The 17,902-nt window shown below is 54.9% G+C and overlaps 3 protein-coding genes across 12 annotated transcripts in view; 2 read left to right on the forward strand and 1 right to left on the reverse strand.

Moving 5' to 3' along the window:
- Positions 1 to 12,914, forward strand: part of IP6K1 (inositol hexakisphosphate kinase 1) — a 38,039-nt gene extending 25,125 nt beyond the window's left edge. For 2 of the 3 annotated variants that reach the window (XM_054838427.1, XM_054838428.1), the window contains 5 exons: positions 3,301 to 3,646; positions 5,981 to 6,191; positions 6,733 to 6,917; positions 9,187 to 9,362; positions 10,217 to 12,914. In XM_054838427.1, coding sequence (XP_054694402.1) covers positions 3,424 to 3,646; positions 5,981 to 6,191; positions 6,733 to 6,917; positions 9,187 to 9,362; positions 10,217 to 10,726 — 1,305 coding nt within the window. In that variant the 5' untranslated portion in view covers positions 3,301 to 3,423 and the 3' untranslated portion in view covers positions 10,727 to 12,914. The remainder of the gene's footprint in view (positions 1 to 3,300; positions 3,647 to 5,980; positions 6,192 to 6,732; positions 6,918 to 9,186; positions 9,363 to 10,216) is intronic. The other variant, XM_054838429.1, reaches the window with a different exon arrangement.
- A 366-nt stretch (positions 12,915 to 13,280) lies between these two features.
- On the forward strand, positions 13,281 to 15,676 carry GMPPB (GDP-mannose pyrophosphorylase B). Of its 2 annotated transcripts, none has more exons than XM_054838430.1 (8): positions 13,281 to 13,459; positions 13,529 to 13,609; positions 13,684 to 13,732; positions 14,222 to 14,523; positions 14,600 to 14,678; positions 14,839 to 14,904; positions 15,077 to 15,259; positions 15,402 to 15,676. In XM_054838430.1, the coding sequence occupies exons 1-8, from the start codon at positions 13,331 to 13,333 to the stop codon at positions 15,611 to 15,613; spliced, it is 1,101 nt and encodes a 366-aa protein (XP_054694405.1). In that variant the 5' UTR covers positions 13,281 to 13,330; the 3' UTR covers positions 15,614 to 15,676. The 2 variants fall into 2 exon arrangements, with proteins under 2 accessions (XP_054694405.1, XP_054694406.1); XM_054838431.1 differs by having other exon boundaries at positions 13,282 to 13,459; positions 14,777 to 14,904; positions 15,402 to 15,595.
- An 8-nt stretch (positions 15,677 to 15,684) lies between these two features.
- Positions 15,685 to 17,902, reverse strand: part of RNF123 (ring finger protein 123) — a 54,525-nt gene continuing 52,307 nt past the window's right edge. For all 7 annotated transcript variants that reach the window (XM_054838419.1, XM_054838423.1, XM_054838417.1 and 4 more), the window contains exons 36-39: positions 17,023 to 17,165; positions 16,554 to 16,648; positions 16,344 to 16,429; positions 15,685 to 16,230 (exon numbers count right to left, since the gene is read on the reverse strand). In XM_054838419.1, coding sequence (XP_054694394.1) covers positions 16,131 to 16,230; positions 16,344 to 16,429; positions 16,554 to 16,648; positions 17,023 to 17,165 — 424 coding nt within the window. In that variant the 3' untranslated portion in view covers positions 15,685 to 16,130. The remainder of the gene's footprint in view (positions 16,231 to 16,343; positions 16,430 to 16,553; positions 16,649 to 17,022; positions 17,166 to 17,902) is intronic.

Raw genomic sequence — 17,902 nt, forward strand, 5'->3', positions numbered from 1 at the left:
GGTTCTTCAGGGAAAGTCCAACTTTTGTCAGCATGACCTTGAGGCCTGGTTCCAGAATTGTCAGTGGCCATCTGCCTTGCCTTCAGCGCTGCAGGCCCTGAGGGCTGGCCACAGTCTTAGGAGCAGTGGCAAGGTGATGCTGGAAAGATGGACGTGCAGGCTGCTCAACCAGGCCAGAGTCAACAGTGCTTAATGCAGTCTCACTGTGTAATACATCAGTTTTAACTGTTTTATTTCGGAAAACAGCTTTACTAGTGAGTCATGAAGCATAGCCAGTTTTCCTGTACAATGCACCTTATAAAGAGTGGGAACATCAGCATTGTGGTGCAGTCTGCAGTAATTCTTACACCCGTTGCAGTGCAGCTCTCTGCCCCCACCTCTCGAGTGTGTGGTGACCTCTGAGGCCTCTGTCACCTTAAGTTATACCATCAGAGAGGACATCCATGCTCTTCCTGCTCCCTTGTTCCTGTGCTGGCATCCTCAGGTGGCAGTGCTCTGGTATGTCCTTCTGTAGTCACTGATAACTCTGCTCCTGAACCTCACCCCCCACCTCTGGTGAGTCTGGCTTGGTGGGCAGTCTGTCTTGTTAACAATAGACCAGTCTGTTGGGAGGGATGCTAAGCTAGCCTACATGTTTTACTGCTGTTTGAGCTATAGTGGTGGTGTTGGAGGATACCAAAAGATCTGCTCTAGATGAACCGGTCTCCCTCCAGCTGTTGTGTGGGTTGTGCACTGCATTTCATAGAGTAATTGAAAGGACTCTGAATTTTATAAGCCAGCTAAAATAGTTGAACCCATGCCTTTGTTTAACAGAGGAAGGATAAATAATATTTAAGCCTTCAAATAGTTTTCTGCTTTATACTTGTTTGAAAGTGCTGAGATTCTTCTGTCTTTATTTGTGAATAGTGCCCATGCTTAGTAATAACCCTTTACTTTGAGTTAGTCTGATGAAAAACACTAAGCTGTATCTGAGCTATAAAGTGTCTGTTTTTCAAGCCCTGTAGATAGCTTCCTCTTTAAAAATGTTGTCTCTGAAATGCTACTTGCCACGAAGTATTTTTTTTCTCACATTCACTTGTATGTGGGAAAATATTGGCTATATCTCTGTTTTCTTTAGAGTGCGTGGATGAGGATGTGGAGTATTCGTAACCGGGTTTGGACTCTCCCCACCCGGTGCCCGACACCTTCTCTTGCATCACAGCCGCAGAACATTTGCTTTGTGGCTGTCACTCCCTCACAGCTGGGAGTAGTACTGGACCTGAGCATCATATATGTATCTCCTGAGTATGGCAACTACAGTTGTCACACAGATGAATCTCTTATTTCTTTTGTCCCATGAAGTTTAAACTATAGGAAGGTGTGATGTTAAATTTGTCCCCTATGTTGTTTGGAATAACTGAAAACTGCTTTAGTCACTGGCAAAAGAAAAGAAACTGAATCTGAGACAAAGCTGCGTCAGCAAGGGGAGATTTAAGTCTATAAAGTGTTTGTCTGAAATCTCCCAAGTGCTGGTCTGTTGCAGATGCTGGCACCTTGCTTGTTATTGGACATTACCACTACACCAAACTAAAATGTATATGATGAAAGCAAGCCTCTGCTGCTGAAATATCTTCCTGTTGATAAAGTAAATAAGAGGGAGGAGAGAAATCCACAGCATGTTTTTGTCTTTGTGATATGACTTAGGCTCCAAGTTTAGGAGACAGAGACTTTAAAGCATACCTTGAAGAGACTTTGATATGAGTTGCTACAAAGAGGGACCACCTATATTTTTGGGGTGGTTTTTTCCCCTCCTGTTCCCTGCCTCCCACCTTTAAAAGCCAGCTATATATTCATGTTGTTCCCCTTACACGGAATGTAGTTGTGTGACCGTGTGGTCATGTAACCACAAAAGGAAATGTTTTCCATTGGATCAGTGAGATGATTCAACTCAAATGTACGTACACTCATACTATCCCAAAATCCAGTGCGAGGGAACGAGCAGGAAGGTGTGGACAGGGAGGGAGAAGCGTTGTCCTGTTGCGGGCAGCTTTTAAGTTAGATTGGGTTAAACATGTTAGGACATATCGTCCCTCCTTTTGAATCTCTTGAGCTGCATCTCTTAACTTACATGATGGAATTGGAGGGGAGGGAGAAGAGCCCATCTTCATTCAGAACTTCCCCCAGCCTGGTTGTATAGCTGTAGAGACATCCCGTGGCCAGATGAGGAACAGCCTGAACCATGTCCCTTGTTCAGGCCTCCGAGATCCCTCAGTTCTTAAATTATTGCCCTCGGCTGTGGCTGTGCTAAGAAACTGGAAATTTGATGAATTCGGAAACTGTAGTCACCATATGGTTCTTGTACCAAAGATTTTTCATAACTCATTGTTTGTTGTGAGGAAATCCTGTGGTGTCTTCCCCAGCAGCCTCAGGAGCAGCTCTGATCTAAGCTGGAAAGGGCAAATCATCTGGAGGGAATTTGGACAGCTTTACTTTTCCATCAACCTGTGGCTCTGCCGGACACTCTGCAAACATTAAAAGCGCATCTGTCTTCTCCAAAGCGCTTCTAATCTCATTTGGATTTAGCAATCTCTCTTGCCTGCTTCTGGGGATCAGGGGCCTATTGTACATGTAGCTGCTGTAAAAGCATCGGGAAATAGTTGTTGTCCTAAAGGGCTCAGAGAAACAAAGGAGAGGATCCGAGTGGAATCCATTCAGTTACAGCATGCACACAGTGACAGAATGACTGTCTTATTCTGAGAGTCTTTCATGTCATAGCTTGAAGAGAGACGGGTCAGTAAAGGAGTGTTAAGGTAGGAGGTGAACAGGAACTATTTAGTGATTTAGATATTAAAAATGCAAAGGCAAAAGGAGTGGAATTCAGATTCCTGAAATGTTTGTTCTGCCTGTGTTAGTTCTGTCACTGTTACTGATTGGCAGGCATGGGGTTGGCTTTAATTGTGCTGTAGCTCACAGTTTGTGCTCCATTATCATGTTGCCTTACTGATAAAATGAACTAAAGGAAGGAAATAGTATTTTCTAAAGATGGGAGACTCAAAATACTCATGTCTCCTCCTTTCCCTGTCTCCTGCCAATCCTGTTGGAGAAGCTCTAGATGAGACTGCCTCCAAATTAGTGTGTGTTTACCTGTAAGATTAATGAGGTGATGAGGAGCGTGCTGGAATGTTTACAAGTGGGATGTAAACAGAGAACAGAAGAGGAGTGAGCAGTTATGGATATAAATAAATACCAGAAACTTTTCCTAGGAAATAAGGAGTGAATGCAAGCGTCCTCCATTCACAGGAGTCTCTTTTGTTTTTTCAGATCATCGTAAGGAAGCAGATTGCCAGGATTTCCCCCCTGTGGCTGCCTGACCACTGCTGAGCTACCCTTCCCAGCCCATGTGGCTCTCCCCATGCTTCAAGAGTGCAACTGGTGCCCAACGCAATGTGTGTTTGTCAAACCATGGAAGTGGGCAAGTATGGCAAGAATGCCACTCGATCCGGAGACCGGGGGGTCCTGCTGGAGCCTTTCATTCACCAGGTGGGCGGCCACAGCAGCATGATGCGCTACGATGACCATACTGTCTGCAAGCCCCTCATTACCAGAGAGCAGCGCTTCTATGAATCTCTGCCCCCGGAAATGAAGGAGTTCACACCTGAGTATAAAGGTGAGGCCTGTTGTCATTCCAGAATGCATTTACATGCTTCAAGAACCTGCCCTCACGTTTTCCTGGAGCTGCTGATGTCTTGCTGTCTTTTCGTGTCACTTTATTTGTTGTTTTTAATTCTTTCTCTTTTGTGGGCTAGCAATTTGATAGGAGCACTTGGAAAGGAGGAAGCCTTTATTGTAAACATGCAGAGTTTCATGCGCTCCTCTTTCTAGATAGAGAATATGCAGTGTGACAGCCGCAGTCTGAAGCGTAAGGGTATGGATGTGTAGTTGAAGTAATTTTACTGCCAAGTTATTGTCAATTACAGCCTTGACCTTGAGCAAATGAAGTTAGATCGTTTACTGGGCATTTGCATGTTCCATTCCTGTAATTTATTGCTTCCTCATCCCATCTCTTTTATGGACCCATATCAGAAAGCCGCTGAAGCAGGAAGTGTTTCTTTCCCAGCACTGAGGTGAAGCCTTGTCCCCAGCCGCGTTGAAGGAATGGAATTTTCCAGTGTCTGTATCGTTGTAGGAGGTCGGGAGCTCACCTGTATCTTTCAGAAGCTTGGTACGCTTTCGGCCATGTGTGTTTGTAGCCAGGATGGTGACACTGGCAGGTAGCTTTCTGGGGACTCGATGTTCCTGTTGCCTCTGCCGCTTTGTCACCGCAGGGCATTGGGAGGATGGTGCTTCACGGACAGCCGGGACCACCATCTGTTCAGTGTCTTGCCATTTGAGCTGGCTGCAGCTGGAAGGTCTTGAAGCAGTGTCAGCTTACCTGCCTCTGTCTGTATGCAGGTCGTGAATGAAAGATACGGTCTCCAACAGACGGGTCCTCTTGTACCCCCAAGCCACTCTGGGGCCTTATGCTGCTCTAGTGACCCATGAGAAATCCCAGCTGAAGCCTGTGTAGTTACTAGAATCAATATGATATCAAGCTTTCCTTGGGAGATGTGTTAAAAACTGATAGTCCAGATGGAGACATGTCTTGAAGTCAGATACTTCCTGGTAGCCTAGAGGCATAGGACATGCACCTCCACCCCAGTGTGAGTTTTCATCTGAGAGCCCTGTGCAGTTTCCTGATAGTCCCAGAAATTGTTCCTACTGATCTGGTGAGAGGGATGATATTTTCTGTCTGAGCACTCATATCTTACTGTAAGATTGCCCTTTCACAGAGATGTTTTGAGGAGCAGATCCAGGCAGCCAGAGCACTTGGAGTAGCATTTATGTCGTGACATGCTGGAGTCCTGAACTGCTCTGAAGTTGTGTTGAGCCGCCTGAACCTTGTTAGTGTTGTCATGTGCAGATAAGGAAAAAGGAGGGACAGGAACGTGATGGCCTGCATCAACTGAGCAGTGCAGGATTTCCTCACGTTTGATGAATCACTGGATTCGGGGCATCTAGCATCTGATACTCCTGGCAGCTATTTGATGCTGGTGACAAGCTAATGAAAGATTTTTATCACTGCAAGTTAGGAGATGGGCTGAGAGCCTTATTTTCAGGGCTGAGGGAGTCCCAACAATGATTATGTCAACTCTAACTAGAAATGTCAACTGTCCTGCTCTGTGGCTGGCCAGATAGATTATATTCAGAGTCTGTGCCGTGAAAGATCTTTACCTTCCTTTGCACTGTGGTGCTTTCCAGGAGCCCTCAGAAGGTAAAACTGGACGGGACGCAAATGGTCCTGCACCTGGCTGAGGTTGTTTTACTTCCAGGGCCTCCTGTTTTCATCACTAGGAAGCCCTGGGACCTTGCAGATCCTTTTTCTGTGAGACTGGCTGACTTGTGATAGGAGTGGCAGGTATCACCTCAGCCTCAGAGCTCTGTACTTCATAGCTCAGGTGCTGGAGAGCTCCTTTAGCAGAGAAAGCCCACTCCTCCTTGGCCTGCAATGTCCTTGTCAACAGCAGGAACACTTCTGCGGGACGTAGATATTTACCCAAATGAAGTAGATACATATTTTGTATGCTTTGCCCCCCCTCAACATCTTGGTAGGCTGAGCTTGATTTTCTCCAGTTTGATGACATTTGCTGCAGGACTGAATGGAAGGAAATAATCACACCCCTCAGCCTACCAGCTGCGCTTTTGTCCTTAGCTTCCTGTGGGTGACAGAGCTTCCCCTGCTGCTGCCGACTGTTCACTCAGGTAGCGACACAGGGCACTGTTTGGGGGATTTCTCCTCTGTGCTGTGCTAACAACGCTCGGGTTCCTGTAGTCTTAAACCTCCCTTCATTGCTATGGATTTGCTTTATTGCTGTAAGCTACATTTTCCTCTCTCCTGTGAACATTTGGGTTGCATCTTCCCTCCCCTGGGAAACAGAGCTGACATGTCACTTCTGTCTGGCAGGTGTGGTATCTGTCTGTTTTGAGGGAGACAGCGACGGCTACATTAACCTGGTGGCCTATCCCTATGTGGAGAACGAGGCTCTGGAGCAGGATGATATGCCAGAGAGGGACCAGCCACGACGCAAGCACTCGCGTCGGAGCCTTCACAGATCAAGCAGCGGCACTGAGCACAAGGACGAAAAACCTGGCCTGCCCAGTGACAGTACTGAAAGGTAAAAGCTTTGAGGGCCCAGTGACAACACGATGAGCAGGAAATCTCTCTTCTCTTTCAGCTCTGGTGCTCCTTTTGTTGAGAGCATTTTGCATTTCCATATGGTTGGCGGGCTGTATTCAACTTGCTAGCCTCAGCAGACCGTGTCAGGAGTTTTCCTGGGCTCAGGACAAACTCGTCCACATGAAGTTGTTCTTACACAGGGATAACCCTTGGCAGTTTATTGGATGGGGATCCAAAGTGTGCAGAGCACAGGTCTCTGCCTTCTCACACTAGCTGGAGCTCCCTGAGAAGCAAATGTTCCTGCTTATTCTATCAATTACAACACAACCTAGCAGAGATGTTAGACCAGATCCTTGAGCGTGGGTCCGCTGCCCAGGGTTTTAATGAGGGTTTGCTGTTAAGGAGGTTTGCGTTGTATGAAGTGTGCAGCAGGAGAAAGGAACAGGAGATAGTCGTGTGTGAGGGGAGGGTAGTACAATTGTAAGTATCTGAAGAATGCATGGATTCTAACGGGCAAGTTTGTTCTGTTTTTATATCAGCAGCATCCAGGAAACGAAGAGTCCCAGGGTGGACTTGCACATCCATTCAGATGTTCCATTTCAGATGTTGGATGGGAACAGTGGTCTGAGCTCTGAAAAGATCAGCTATAACCCCTGGAGCCTGCGCTGTCATAAGCAGCAGCTGAGCCGCATGCGGTCAGAGTCCAAGGACCGAAAACTCTACAGTATCCTTTGGGAAGCAGAACTGAGTGTGTCAGGCTGCTGCTCTCGCCTACGCGTTTGTGCCTGAGGCAGCTTATTTCCTTTGGCTTTCCCATCGTTCACGCGAGCAAAGCTGTATTAGATTTCTTTTTACTATTCCTTCCTGCTTCCCATACAGTGACACTAATGTCTGATGCTGCTCAGAGAAGCCATGTTTCTGGCTATATTCCTTGCTTTTTCTTTTCTGGTCCTTCTCTTTGTGGGCTTGTGTTTTGAACTGTAGTTTTTCATGTCAGGTTTTGCCCGGCAGCAGATGTGGGTCTACGCTGTTCAGTGATCCCTTGGGAGGGAGCTGTGTTTGTCCTTGTCACCTTTCTTGAGTCTTTTCCAGTTCTGGAGGCAGTGGCCAGAACTGCACGCAGTACAGAAGATGCAGGTGAACCAGATTTCCACTGCTGTGTAATGCTGTTGTATGTGCTCTCCCTCATAATTCCTAACTAGCTCCCTTGTTCTAAATGGTATTTTGTTACTCCCAGATCCCACTCCTGACTGGTAATAGTTGTCTCAAACCACACTGCTTCATGCATTAAGAATATTTTTCTCCTTACGTTTATCATCTTGCTTGCAAACTTTAGAGAATTTTGCCCATTTAATGGCCAAGTCAGTCTCACAAGGTCCTTGTGGAGTTTTTCCACACATGTTCCTCATTTTTGCAACCTTGAGTAACTTAGTACTGTGAGCAAATTTGTCATCTCACTGTTCACTCGCTTTTCTGTATCACTTGTTGAATGGCATGGATCTTCACGCAAAGACCCCACAGGTGATTTTGGCTGTAAGACCAGTCAGGTTAATTTGTAGTTCCCCGAATCTCTGCAAATCGGCATTGTGGTGGCCCCCCCTTCAGTCTCCTGGTGCCGAGGCAGTGTTAAATGAGTTACACATCTCTTATTTTCTGTTCGACACGTGATCGCTTCTCTTGGCGCTTCAGTTTGAGAAGTCTCTGAACTTCGAGAGTTCTGGCTTGGGAGTTCCCTGAGCTCTTCCCCAGTAAACAACGCAGCAAAATATAAATCTTATTTCTCTTTTTAGAGAGTCTTTCCACACACTCCTGTTCCACCTCCATCCCCTGTAGCTCCTTCTGTACTTTGTCTTTAAACCCTGCAGGCAGCCTGATTGGCTTCTTCATATGGTTGAAGATGGATTTGGTTTTTTCTGTGCCTTTGCAAATGACTCCTCATGCTTTTGTCTTGAACTTGCCAGCTTGTGGGATTTTTTTTTTCACCTGCTGGACCTCGATTCTGTTTTCCTGACATAGAAACAAACTTACTTTTAATAGCTGTATTCTTCATAATTTTAACTGTGTGGGCTTCCTTTTCTTATTCTCACAGGCGTGCTTTGAGCCTCCAGTTTTTATTTTTAAATAACCTGTATCACTTGCAGAGAAGTAATTCTCTTTGGCTGTTCTATTCTTTTTAATCACACTTCCTTATTTTTATGAAGTTCCTCTTTCAAAATCAAACATAACCAATGATAGATTTTTTTCTAAATGTTAAACTTCCTTGCGGTTAATCTAGCTGTGCTCTGGTTGCCATTTCAGCGTAACGTTGAACCGTGCCCTGCAGAGCTACTTAGGGCAAAGTTACGGGTTGTTTTTCCCCCTCTGGGACCAGCTACTGCACTGATTGTCTCGGGTTTGTTCTCAGCGCTGTGCCCTAACGGCGGGTTTGCCCATTGTGCGTGCTGGTAATTGAAGCTCCCGTTACTGTTCTGTTTCCTGCCTTTGTAGCCTCTCCGGTTTCCCCCCATGTGTCGGGCAGAGTTGCTGTGCTGGGCAGGCCAATAGCAACAGCACTGTGCTATTACTTGAGCCTTGAGGTTTTCAGTCCATGGGGATTGTATTGTTTATCCATATGGTTAAATTGCTAATTTGATTAGACTTTAAGCTCTCCTTTAATGTATCAGCAGTTCTTCCTGGCATACCGTGTCTTTCCTGACACTAGCGCTTTGCTCTTTGGTTCCCCCTGCTGAGTTTCCAGTACGCCTGCATGTGATCTCTTTACTGTTGGCCATTCCGCTTTCCAGGCTGATTTCTTCTACCAACTGTCAAAGCCTGGGTGCCACCATTTGGGTTTTATCCTTTTCTTCAGCTCCCCAAACAGTTTGTTCTGTCTGTTCTTTGGTTCCTATCTGTTTGTCGCCCGACCCTATCTCCTGCTGGCCCAAGTCCCTCTCTGTGGTGGCCCCGGGGAGCGGTGTCTCTGACAGGTGAGCTCTCCTTGATGTGTCTCTCAGAGTTCCTTTTGCTGGAGAATGTGGTGCATCACTTCAAGCTTCCCTGCGTACTTGATCTGAAGATGGGGACCAGACAGCACGGAGATGATGCATCTGAGGAGAAGGCTGCTCGGCAGATGAAGAAATGTGAACAGAGCACTTCTGCCACCTTGGGTGTGCGCGTGTGTGGGATGCAGGTAGGGATCCCCAAGGCTGCATGTTCCTTTCCGCAGCCCCATTAGACCTCCCAGTTAGTGTTTTCTGCTGAGCACTGAGTTAGAGTCTCCCGCTTGAGGTAAGTACACCAGTGTTCATGGTACGTGCTTTTTGTCTTCACTTCTAAGCCTAGAACAAAGGAACCTGCTTCTCCCGAGAGGGCCTGCTTTATCCAAAGCTGTCGTGTTCACAGACAGTTAGGGGATTTTCTAACGAAATTATTTTTTGTGGCTCAGTGTTCAGCTAGAACTATGGTGCCTGGGGAGGGAGGTGTCCCTCCGTCCCAGCATCAGCTGACATTTGCTTCTGTGCTGTATTGAGAGTTGAAAAGTTGCTCTCCTTCTGAGGCTAGGCACAAGGGTTTGCTGCTGGTGCTGTTGTGCAATAGTTGCTCCTTTCCCTGCCCGCAGAAGTATGTTGTAATCCAGATCTCTGCCCACAGACTCTGAAGCAATGAGGGCCCCTTGTTAATCACATGCCACAGAGTAATGGCAATACGCCTGAGGATTGATTGTCTGAGTGGCTGTAAGACTTTGCTTTTTCAGCCTCAGGGTCTGTTGTGCCATGCCCCTTGGGGACCCTCGGACTGATGAGCTGCCTTTTGGCTGTCCTGGGAGAGAGCCAGTGCTTGGGCACCCTGACTGCGCTCATGGGGTGCACTCGTGAGCTGCTGTGGGATTTGGGGAGCAGGCAGAGCTGTTTCCTGCTCCCTCTTGGGCGTGGTGGGGACAGAACGAGTTCCTTCTGCCTTGTCGGTGCGGGACAGCTCAGGGCGCTCTGTGCGTGGCCTTAGCCTGTTGCTCTCACTTGATGTGCATTTCCGTTGGTGTTGTAGGTCTATCAGCTGGACACAGGGCATTACTTATGCAGGAATAAATACTATGGACGTGGTCTTTCCATCGAGGGCTTCCGCAATGCCCTCTACCAGTATCTCCACAACGGCATCGAGCTGCGCAAGGACCTCTTTGAGCCTGTCCTCGCCAAACTACGAAGCCTGAAGGCGGTTTTGGAGAGGCAGGCCTCCTACCGCTTCTACTCCAGCTCCCTTCTCATCATTTATGATGGGAAGGACAGCAGGGCAGGGATGTTTGTGGAGCGCCGGCCGGAGATGCGCCTGAAGCGGGTGGACAGCGCTCTCCCGGAGAGCCTTCAGGATGGTGGCACTACAGAGCCCAGCTCCTCGGCCCAGCCCAAGGTGGACGTGCGTATGATTGACTTCGCGCATAGCACGTTCAAAGGCTTTCGTGATGACCCCACTGTGCATGACGGACCCGACATGGGTTATGTATTTGGGCTGGAAAGCCTCATCAACATCATGGAACAGATGCGTGAGGAAAACCAGTAGCCCTAGGCTGCAGCCTCTTCTTCTTGTCCTGGTGGCAGGAGCAGACAAGACCACCTACTACCACAGGAAAAAAGCAGACAATTTTGGTTTTAAACAATTGTATTGCTCCATTGTTTTTAAATGTACTTGGATAGAAGAGCTGAGGGGAGGCAGGATGGAAGAGCTCCTCATGCTGACCAGATGGTTCTGACCGCACTAGCTCTGCCTTCTGGAGGAGTCTCTGTAGATGCCTGCTGGGCGTTGGGTGTCCTGGTTCTTCGCTTGTCGCGTGTGCGTGCTGGAGGGAGGACCTGGACGTAGGGAAGAGAAAGCAGGAGAGCCCAGGGGTCTTTGGGGAGCTGGAGCTGTGGCGTGAGGAGCCTCCTGCCTCGGGAGCCCCCGGGAAAGCCTTCCCTTTGAAATTCTCCCGAGGTGTTTGGAAAGGGCACTTGTCTAACAGTCAGCAGCGTCTGTGGGGCTGACGGTGAGCAGCGCACAGGTGCTGGTCCGTGCGTTCGGTGGCGCTAGCTCTACCCTGGGTTTTGCTGACAGGGGCTTTGCTTTTGATGCTGCCTTTTTCTGCTGTTTGGGCACTGTGAATAACCAACCCAAACACAGAAATAAAATGACCAAGTGCAACCCCTGGCAGAGCTGCGGCCGGGAGGGAATGCCGCGCACCTGGAGCTGTGCTCGAGCCCGGGGCCTGCTCCCTCCCCAACGGGGCGGCGCGGGCAGGCCTGCGTGCAGGCAGACATGGGGCTCTGCGAGAGTAACTGCCCTGGACCACTGACCAAGCACGAACTCAGCTCGTGGGCTAGCAATAGTATCTGTAGCAGTTAACGCGACCCCAGCCGTGCAGTGGGGCCTTTCGGACCATTTCAATCCTTCCCCTTGTGTAATGTTCGTCCCACAGGTTGTATGTGAGTGTGTCCCTCCTGCCGTCAGGCCCCGGGGGGTTGCAGTGGGGGGCTGCCCTCCCCCCTGTGGGGCCTCTGCTCTGCAGCTCCTGCTCTTCCGGCAGGTCTGTGCATGGGGATGGTGGAAGGGAAGGCCAAGGGTTGGGGCTGACTCCCCTTCTCCTCCCTGAGGGTCTCCAGGAGGGCAGGTGAGGGGGGACCTGGCTGAGTGGTGAGTGTCATCACCTGACCGTTTCGTTTTGCTTCACGGAGTCAGTCTTTCCCAAAATAAATGATCTCTCTGTGGATGAAACAGCCAGCTGCCATGCACTCTGCTGCCTGGGCTCCCTCCTGAGCTGGCGCTTTACTCGTGGCTTCCCACGATGAGGGCATTAACGTTTGATACTGTGGCCTGGTGGTACCGACCCCTACCCCGCTCTGCATCACCCTGTCTGTGTTTCTGTGCTGGGACCCCCTGTTGCTCCCTCCCTGGTGTCACTGACTTGTTCCATGGCATCACTGTTACCCTCACTGGCTGAGAAACTGCCTGGTACCTGCAAGGCCAGGGTTGGGTTGTGGTGTTTGGGGGTTTTTTTGGTGGGTGTTTTTTGTTGTTGTTGGGGGGGGTGGTGGTGTTTGGGGGTTTTTTTACTGCAGGAAAGCTTGTTTGGGGAATACTCACCCTGCATGTAGCATGTGTGCACAGTCTGCTTGGAAAGCGTTGGTGCTCAGCTGGCGGCCAGCTGTAGCTGCCGCAGGTCTGCGGCACTGTGTGTGGAAGGGGGCAGGGGAAGAGCCAGCTCTGTCCTACGTTGTACCTCTCTGCCTGTCTCCCACCTCCTCAAAAGCTTGCCGAAGCCCCCGCTCCCCTCCAGCTCTCTGGCCGAGGACCTTCAGCCCCCTCTCCCCGCGCTGGGTTACTCTCCCAGGTGGGGCTCACGGGATTTTCAGGGAACAGGTTTGCAGGAGGGAGCGAGGCTGGTTGAGGTACCTACAACAGCCCCATTCTCTGGCCGTGCCCCATCGCAGCCCACCTTGTGCATGTCCTTGTCCCCGGCGGGCTGCGCTCGGGCAGGCACAGGGTGCGGGGCCCTTCTTCCTGGGGAGCACCTCCGCGTCCCCCCAGCGCTGCCCCCTGCCAGGGACGGGGTGCGCTGCCTGTGCTCCCCTTCCCTTCGGACCACCGCGGTGGGACTCCACAGCTTGTACATAGCCTTGGTCCGCCCCCCCCCCCCCCCCTTGTTTTTACATGAATAATCACCCTGTTTGTGCTTCACAGAGAACCAAAAACCATTAAAGGATCTGTTTTTGTCCGTTGTGTGCTGTCCCTGCCTTTCCCGGGAGCGGGGGGAGGCAGAGCCGGGCTGGGGGGGGGGGGGGGGGCGCTCGGGCGGGACCGACGTGCTGGCGGCTTTAAGCTTCTTCCCTGCCCCGCGCAGGGTACAGCAGTGCCGGGGTCGCCCCCATCCTTGCTCGCCCCGGGAGTGAGCACCGGCCGCGGGCAGGGCAGGGTGGGCTGCGGCCCCCGGGGCGGGAGGCGGGCGGCGGGCGGGACCCTTCTGCCCCCGCAGCGCTGCTGCTCTCCGCGTCCTCTGTCCCGGCACCCGCCGGCGGCGGGCGGTAGGACCCGGGGCGGGGGGTGGGGGTGGTGTGTGGCGTGTCGGGCGGCGGTGACGCGGAAGGGGCGCGCGGTGCTGACGTGTCGGTGCGGGCGCGGGGCGGCGGGGGGATGCGGGCGCTGATCCTGGTGGGCGGCTTCGGGACGCGGCTGCGGCCGCTGACCCTGAGCCGGCCGAAGCCGCTGGTGGAGTTCTGCAACAAGGCGCTGCTGCTGCACCAGCTGGAGGCCCTCCGGCAGGTGGGGGCGGCGGGGCCGGGGGGGGGGCGCGGGGGTCGCTCCGCCGCCGGCTGACCCGCGCTCCCGCAGGCCGGCGTCAGCCACGTGGTGCTGGCGGTCAGCTACATGTCGGAGGCGCTGGAGGCCGCCATGCGGGAGCAGGAGCAGCGGGTAAGGGTCCCCCCGCCGCCCCCCGCCGCCCCCCGCACCCCACCCCGCACCCGCCGCTCACCCTGTGCCCGCAGCTCGGCATCCGCATCTCCCTGTCCCACGAGAAGGAGCCGCTGGGCACGGGTAGGTTGCGGGCAGCGGGCAGGGATGGGCAGGGGCGGAGGCAGGATGGAGGAGGCCCCGGGACAGCGGGATGGGTACGGGGTGGGTTGGGGACACCGGGAGGAGGTCACCGTGGGTAGGGCTGGGGACCCTGGGGACACCGGGACGGGACACCACGGGCAGGACTGGGGACCCTGGGGACACCATGGACAGCAGCAGTGTGGGTGTGGGTAGGGCTGGGGGACCCTGGGAGGGGGACACCATGGGCAGCAGGGTGGGTATGGATGGGTATGGATCGGTAGGGTTGGGGGACGCTGGGAGGGGTATGCCAGGGTGGGCATGGGTAGGATGAGAGGGACCAGGGACAGCAGGGCTGGGTGATGATGCAGGGCGCTGGGGGGCTTGGGAGGGCCAGTGGGAGCAGGGATGCTGGGACAGGCACAGGTGGGGCCGGGACAACACGTGCACTGGCCTCACCCCGTCCCTGTGGCGTCACTCATGGCCGGGCAGCGGGGCCGCTGGCGCTGGCGCGGGACCTGCTGGCCGAGGGCGGGGAGCCCTTCTTTGTCCTCAACAGCGACGTGATCTGCGAGTTCCCCTTCGCGGCGCTGGCCCGTTTCCACCGGCAGCACGGTGGCGAGGGCTCACTGGTGGTCACCCGCGTGGAAGAGCCAGCCAAGTACGGCGTGGTGGTGAGCGAGGCCGACACCGGCCGCATCTGTCGCTTCGTGGAGAAGCCGCGCGTCTTTGTGTCGAACAAGATCAACGCCGGGCTCTACATCTTCAGCCCCGGCATCCTGCAACGCATCCAGGTAGGGGTCAGGACGTCGGGCCGGGCCGGGCTGGGGGGCCAGGTCCCCCGCTCAGCCCTGCACCCCGTCCCTGCAGCTGCGCCCCACCTCCATCGAGAAGGAAATCTTCCCAGCCATGGCGCAGGAGGGACAGCTCTACGCCATGGAGCTGCAGGGTAAGGCCCCGCACACGGTGCGGGCAGCATGGCGGGGGGTGTCTTGCCTGCGCTGCTGCCCCTGCGCCGGGGCTGTCACCGTGGCTCTGTCCCTGCAGGCTTCTGGATGGACATCGGGCAGCCGAAAGACTTCCTCACGGGCATGTGCATGTACCTGCAGGCGCTGCGGGCTCAGCACCCCGAGAAGCTGCACTCGGGGCCCGGTGTTGTAGGGAACGTGATGGTGGTAAGTGCCAGCCCCCAGCATGCCGGCCCGGGCACGTGTCATGGGCTCTCCATGTCCTCCCACCGCCGTCCTCAAGCTGTGCCCTCCTGTTCCCACGCTGACCAAGTGACGTGGGCCGTGCCGAGGGCTCTGGCTGCCCTCCTGGCCCCAGCGCAGCCCCTCTTCCTTCCAGGACCCCAGTGCCAAGATTGGGGCAAACTGCGTCATCGGGCCCAACGTGACGATCGGAGCCGGCGTGGTGGTGGAGGACGGGGTGCGCATCAAACGCTGCACCGTGCTGAAGGGGGCCCGCATCCGCTCCCACTCCTGGCTGGAGTCCTGCATCGTGGGCTGGAGCTGCTCCGTGGGGCAGTGGGTGAGGACACGGATGCCTCCATGGGGGATCAGGGCTCAGCTCTCGCCCTCCCGCCTCCTTGGGCTGCGGCCAAAGGGATGGAGGGATGCGCTGGTGCGTGCGGGCAGGAGCGTGGCACTGAGCCGGGGCCTCTCTGGGGCAGGTGCGCATGGAGAACGTGACAGTGCTGGGCGAGGACGTCATTGTCAACGACGAGCTCTACCTCAACGGGGCCAACGTGCTGCCGCACAAGTCCATCACCGAGTCCGTGCCAGAGCCGCGTATCATCATGTAGCAGCCCCTGGTGGGCCCTGCACTCCTGGCTCTGCTTGGATTAAATATTTATATTTCCCTCTACCACTGAGCATCATCTGAACACAGCCGGAGCACTGGGTTGCTCGCCAGGACCGGCCTGGCTTCCCCTCCCCGTGTCTCAGGGCACCACATAAGGAAGAATAATTTAATGCTGCATTTCATGGAGTCAGCCCCCAGCCAGGGGCAAGTTAACAGCCCGAACGCCCAGCCCAGCCCCCTTGCCCCAGTGCCGGGGCTGCCGCACGTCGCCGGGGCTGCCGCACGTCTCCAGGGCTGCCGCAGAGCCGAGGCCTTGGGCTCCCCTCCCTGAGAACGGCCCGCGGGGCGGAGGGGCTCCATGGCCCAGGCACTGGGCGAGGGGGACGCTGGCCCCAGAGCCTGGCATCGGGCCTCTCTGCCGCCGGCCTCGCCCTCCCTGCAGCCCCCGCCCCACACAGCGGCCCCATGCTGGATCCTGGCCCAGTGGGAGAGAGCCCCACGGCCTTGGGCAGGGCGAGCGTTTGGGGAGAAGCCAGCGTGTGGCGGGGGGGGGGGCCACCCGGCTCAGCTGGGGGAGCCTGTGGTGCGGGGCTAGGCGCTATGAGCTGGCTGGCTTGGTGAAGTCGTCCACCCCCGTGATGGTGGCCTTGCAGAAGAAGCAGTCCTTGTTGTTCATGAGATGCTGGTTGATGCAGGCTCTGAGACAGAGGAGGAAAGAGCATGAGCTCCCCCTGTGTGGCGGGGGGGGGGGGGAGGGGGGCGCACGGGCTGGCAGTTGCCCCGGTTGGGGTCGCACACGTGAGCTACTCACTTGCACGACTTGTGGGAGCAGGGTCTGAAGATGGCCGAGATGGGGTGTGCATAGCAGATGGGGCACAGGTCTTCCTCGCTGGTGGGCTGCGGGGGCGGGCACGAGGTGGTTAGCAGTGGCAGCAAAAACCCTGTCCCAGGGCAGCTGTGCCGGGAGCTGCGGCTGTTGCCGAGCTTGGGGACTGGGCTGGGGACGGGGAGGGGGACTCACCAGCGTGGTGGCAGCCGCCTGCTTGGACTCCTCGCTTAAGTGGCTCAGCATCTTGTCCACCTTCGCCAGCTCCTCGGCACTGATGTACTCCGTGTCTGTGGGGACAAACCGGGTGTGCGTGGGGTGTGACCCTGGGGCTGCCCCGAGGCTGCTGGGCGATGCGCGGGGGGGGCTGCAGCGGCCCTTAGGGACCAGCCAGGATAGGGATCCCCGTGCTGGGGGCAGCAAGCTGGACACTGGGCACTGTGAAGGGACAAAACTGCTGCCAAAAGTGGGCACTGCACACCCCCATCCCATGTGCCGCTGCTGGGGGACAGCAGCAGAGCCTCAGACCCCTGTCCCCAGGGCTGAGGGGGCTGGCACACGCCGCAGGGGACACAGATGCCAGCAGCCCCATCCCCACATCCCAGCTATGGCTGGGGGCTGGTGGTGAGCAGAGCCCAGGTGCCAGCGCAGTGCCCACACTTACAGGTGTGCAGGGAGAAATGGCGCTTGTCCGTGGCCGGGGAGGCAGCCGCCAGGGCCGAGGGCTCGGCGTGGCCCAGCAGATACTGGATGGAGCGCAGCTGGAAGCAGGGGTCTGCCAGCAGCACCGCTGTCGCACGCTCGGCCCTGCAAAGGGACATGGTCAGGCCTCTGCCCTAGGTGTAACCCACTCTGTGTCCCCAGCCAGTGACACCCCCCCCACTCCTGGCAGCATCGAGCCAGGGAAACATGCTCAAACACAGCCGAAGGGCAGCAGCTGTCCTCCTCCTCCTCCTCCTCCTCTTCCTCCTCTGCCGTCCCCTGCTCAGAGGCTCCGGGGATCGATAGGGTGCATTAACACTTGCTGAGGCTGCAGCCCTGGCGCGCTGGTGCCCGGCTGAGCCTGGGGAGCTGCAGGGCGGCTGAAGCAGGCAGCACCACCCTCCCTGCACAGCACCGCAAAGGCAAAAGGAGAGATGCCGCGCAGCAGCCTCATGCCGGGGGCTGTGCCCCCCCCCTCCCCGCCCCCCGCACCAAGGGGACAGCTCAAGGTGCCCCCAGGACAAGGAAGTGTCCCCACGAGGCAGGAGGGAGCAGTGTGGCTCTCCCTGGCTTCAAGCATCAGTGGGGACAGTGAGGACAGATGAAGGGCACCTTTAACGAGTGTCTCCATTAGGCACCAGTGCCGTGGCCTGTTGACGGCCCTTGGCAAGGAGCAAAGCTGGCTCCCTGGCCGGCCCTCGGGCAAGCACAGCCGCCCTGGAGGCAGGAGGTGAGCGGGGGCGAGGGAGCAGCCCGGTGGCGCAGGCTGAGCCTGGGCTGGGGCGCAGGGGGTTAACAGCCCCTTGACACGTGGCAGCCGCAGCTGCCAAATTAGCTTTTTG

Source organism: Grus americana, chromosome 11, assembly GCF_028858705.1.
Source record: "Grus americana isolate bGruAme1 chromosome 11, bGruAme1.mat, whole genome shotgun sequence".
Taxonomy (NCBI): domain Eukaryota; kingdom Metazoa; phylum Chordata; class Aves; order Gruiformes; family Gruidae; genus Grus; species Grus americana.

Excerpts from the sequence above, each read along its gene's own strand:
- GMPPB (XM_054838430.1), top strand. The coding sequence starts at position 13,331 with ATGCGGGCGCTGATCCTGGTGGGCGGCTTCGGGACGCGGCTGCGGCCG. Across the intron at positions 13,610-13,683 it reads TGCGGGAGCAGGAGCAGCGG|CTCGGCATCCGCATCTCCCT; the intron begins GTAAGGGTCCCC and ends CTGTGCCCGCAG. Across the intron at positions 14,524-14,599 it reads GCATCCTGCAACGCATCCAG|CTGCGCCCCACCTCCATCGA; the intron begins GTAGGGGTCAGG and ends CCGTCCCTGCAG.